This window comes from Apiospora hydei (genome assembly GCF_038363865.1).
Source record: "Apiospora hydei strain CBS 114990 chromosome Unknown utg000005l_segment0_segment0, whole genome shotgun sequence".
NCBI classification, from domain to species: domain Eukaryota; kingdom Fungi; phylum Ascomycota; class Sordariomycetes; order Amphisphaeriales; family Apiosporaceae; genus Apiospora; species Apiospora hydei.
The window spans coordinates 4,423,838-4,427,813 of NW_027117364.1; the positions used below are offsets into that span (position 1 = coordinate 4,423,838).

The 3,976-nt window shown below is 53.1% G+C and overlaps 1 protein-coding gene across 1 annotated transcript; it reads left to right on the forward strand.

Annotated features, from left to right (window-relative positions):
* PG997_006857 (uncharacterized protein) lies at positions 1 to 655 on the forward strand (the record flags this gene model as incomplete). The annotated part of the gene is made up of 2 exons (XM_066811172.1): positions 1 to 14; positions 169 to 655. The coding sequence occupies 2 exons, from the start codon at positions 1 to 3 to the stop codon at positions 653 to 655; spliced, it is 501 nt and encodes a 166-aa protein (XP_066670095.1).
* Between the last annotated feature and the right edge of the window lie 3,321 nt (positions 656 to 3,976).

Here is a 3,976-nt window from a genome sequence, read left to right on the forward strand (position 1 = left end):
ATGTGGCTCTCTGCGTAGGGTATGCTCCCGAGAGAAAAAAAAGTGTCAAGCATGCAGATGGGGAAGAAAGGTGACATGACAGATATCGCGGCAGGATTAGGACGTCCAGCTTGCCCCTATCTTTATATACTCGGCATTATCCAATAATACTTCCGTATTCACTGACAGCAACAACCACACAAGTGTCTTTGGACCAAGATCTGCTGAGGATGGCTCCGAGCTCCAGAACGTAGATGACTCTGCTTCCAAGTGGCGATGCCGATACAATATACCCGTCTTGGCTTCAGATTCTCATCTTACAGCATACCAATCGTTTCACTGTCTTAGGAGCGGCAAGCAGATCCCTATGGCAGACACTCTTTCTCCATTCCCTACTCAGAAACATTTGGCTTGCATTCATCATTCGACGTGGAAGATTCTCAAAAGCCCCTACGCCATGAAGATCATCAGGATTGTCGCTACCAAGTGCTTCGTGCTCAAGAGAGGGATCGTCCCTCAGGAATCAAGCAGAGAGCATCTCAACCCATATGATATACCTATCACACGGCCTCTCGGAGTCGCCAAGGAGCAGACCCGCACCAAGTCCCTACCGAAGATGAGGTCGTCTTGCTTCGCCGTGAGACCTAGCGAGAACAGCAATATTCAGTCCACGTAGAGTCAAACCATACGTCGGAATACGTCGATCTCATGTCGCAGCTTTCCGAGTACAGTCCCAAAGCTCGAGAACTGATTTCATAGTAATCGACACGCTAGCAACCAGCAACTGTAGGGTCATCTATAACGAGCGGAATAAACCCTGCTCTGGAAGCTTCAGCCTGGAGGCAACTACGGGATGGCTTGGCATCTATACAGTGTCAGAGCCGTTGAGATCTACAATACTAGGTACCGGTAGAGAAGAGTTCAAACGGTGTACATTCACGTGACTTCAGTTTCAGCGACAGATCCGACTCCTGCTGACTCCGGTGCGAGAGCGAAAAATGACGCGGATGCTGACGGCTTGGTAGTTGGCGACGGCGATAGTTGAGTGGTTGGCGAGCTACCTAGACCTCTGACAGCTGACAGCGGGATGGTCAGTAGCAGTCCATCGTGGCCGCTGCTGCCGGCGTGGGAAGAGGGGGAGGGGAGGGAGGAGAAGGATGGCTGCGCCCCGTATTTGCATCTCGGGCCGACATTGTACGTGTGTTTTTGCTGTTTAAACGTCTGCCTAGTTGTGCGAACCAGCGGGCCGTGAAGGATTTGAAACGTTTCTATCGTATAGAGGGAGCCCTCCACACAGTAATACTAGGCCTCATTGAATTGCAATTGCATTGGGCATGAACCAGGAGCTTACTAAGATCGCGAGCTTGAGGCACAGGATCAGACTGACTAGCATCTAGCATCGGTCAATCCCGACATGGGATGGGACAAATCTGCTAATACGAATAAATCTTGGGGTGGCGGCAGGATAACTCAGGCATCTTTGTTGGCGACACGCCTGACGCCTTAGCAGGACGCGGGCACCGCCTCAACCCAAGCCCCACCGAGGACCGACTTTTGAGGTCCTCCCCCAGTGAGCCAGTATGTAGAGCACTGCTATTTTTAATTTAGCCCTGACTTCTAGAAGGGCAGCTATCAGTCGCCAGCGCAACCGCACACAGCAAGCACGCAGGGCATACATCAATCAGTTGCGTTGCACGCACACGAGGAATGTTGTTTCCGAACACGAAATCCCTCCGGAAGGAGCCTTGTGGAGGCCGACACACGTTTGCGAAGAACTCCTTCCAAGCGTTATGTTTCAGTGTAGGACAGACAGCCTCCCACCGATCGAATAAGATTGAAGTGCCGATTGATGCGTCTCATGGAAGGGGAGAATTTAGAAAAGCTGGCCGGGAAAAGCGAGGATCACCAAATACATGTACTCTAGAGAAAACGGTCTAGGGCGAGATCTAAAGTTTCAGGCTAGTCTGCTCCCGGTTTAATAAGGCTTGACGGGTCAATGTGAGCCTTTGTGAGGGGGGTCTCGGGGAGAGCCAGCTTGGCCACTACTGGCAACGACGCCAGACCACTTGGCCAGTCATGGCCAGTCATGGCCAGCAGCCAGGCGATTCGGGCTGGCTCTAGCGAAAGGGGGGATAGTGTTGCCGGGCTAGAGATGGAGCTGGGACGAATTATGCGGCTAGGCGGCTGCTGTTATCATTGCTGGCTGGCTTTGTGTTTGCGAGCTTGCTTCTTGCTTTGTTGCTTTGCTGCCTTGGTGCACATTGTGGCTGTATCGCAACTTTCAGGTGGGTTTGGATGGGTCGGGTTGAGTACAGCCGTCTGGCACGGTCTGTGTACGTAGCCACTATTTTCTCACGCCCGGGATGGATTCGCGTCTGGTATGGCCTGGTCTGGTCCTGGATCCTGGATTTTATGTAATGTACATTGCACTTTACATTGATTGATTGATGCATCCCCACGGCCTTCTCCTATGCAGATGGATGCCATAATAATAGTACATGTATGTAGCCACCACACCCTGACTCGCCCAGGTTTGCTGTATGTCTCTGTCTCGAGCACATGCCTCCAACAACGACCCCTCCAGCACCAGGACCTGCCCAAGCCGGTTTGGCAACTGTGCTGCCCGTGATGCCGGTCATGCGCCCATGGGGAGGGATCGGGTTTGGGATGACAGCTCTGACGTAGGGGATACTCTAAATCACGGCTTCGAGGTAACCTTTGGGCCAAGTGATTGGAATTATATCAGGGAACGGGTTCTGGAACGAGCAACGTGCATGGTCACAGTGTGGGTTTCCACGGCAATTGCGAGATCTCAGGTACAGCGGTGGCAGAGGCTGGCAGAGGCGGCCGGTTTGACTTCTGGTTTGACAGTCAAGGCAGCCAAGGCAGTACTTTGCAGAGGCCCGGCGACAGTGCCGACGGGGGCCAATTATACTGTGGCCCCGCCCGCACCGCAGCGTGTATGCGTGTATGCAAGTTTTAGTTCCCCCTTCTCCTATCCATGCGATGCGCCGCGTAGCCAACGCATGTGGTGTGTTGCTGCGGCGTGTTAGCGACTGGGCACTCCTGCATCCCTCATCAGTGTCGACCGACTACTGCTAGACGCCCCCGACTCGATGAAGCGTAGTAAATACAATCAGGAGGAACAGTAAAAGACGGCAGGGCGAAGTACGTACGTACATAGAGGCTGGCTGGCGAAGACCCAGGTGCTGGCTAACAGAACATCAACGATGAACAAGAGGGATTCAATCGGCCAGTTCTTCTCTCGTAACCCGCTCCAGGTAGGCTTGACTTGGCGGTGGGCAAGTAGCTTGTTGTTTTTCTCCCGTTGTTGTCCACCTCAATGCCCCCCTGCTCCAAAAAACCAAGGCGCCCTGTTCACCCCATAGCATAGCTGAAGAGAGAGAGGTTGAGGTCTCCGTTCTATTCTGCAGGAGGGTACCCCGTTAGTCCCAAAAAGTGCTGGCCGTCCCAGACCAACCCTGAAAAAAATACGAAGCCGCCTGTCTCTTCACTTCTCCTGAACCCGAACGAGACACACGGGTCGACAAATCGTAATTCCCATCATCGAACCTTACTTTTGTCAAGCTTCATCCTCCCGCCCATCACCATCCATCCTCCCCCTTGTGCATTGTTGTTGCATCTGCATTTGGGCCCCTTCGTCCCATCTAGCGCCTGTTGTCTGCCTGCCTTCCTTTGATTAGCCTGCCTTGATTTGTAGCCTCTGTTGCTGCAAACAGGCCACAATCGCTTGAAGGCCTGCAAGAAAAGAGCTCCTTTGTTCTTGCCCCATTTCCCGCAAGAGCCTGGCTTTCTACTTCTCAACCCTCGTTCGCCATTTCGTGCAACCGCAAGTTGACTGAGCACCGGCTTGACCACGCTCTGAAGCTCCGGTGACGCCCATTCTCGACACCCAACTCAGAACCTGTCGCTCGTTCCTTTTGCCTTATACAGTCTTCTGATTCCAGGCCACTGAGCCAGCGCTCCCATCGACATC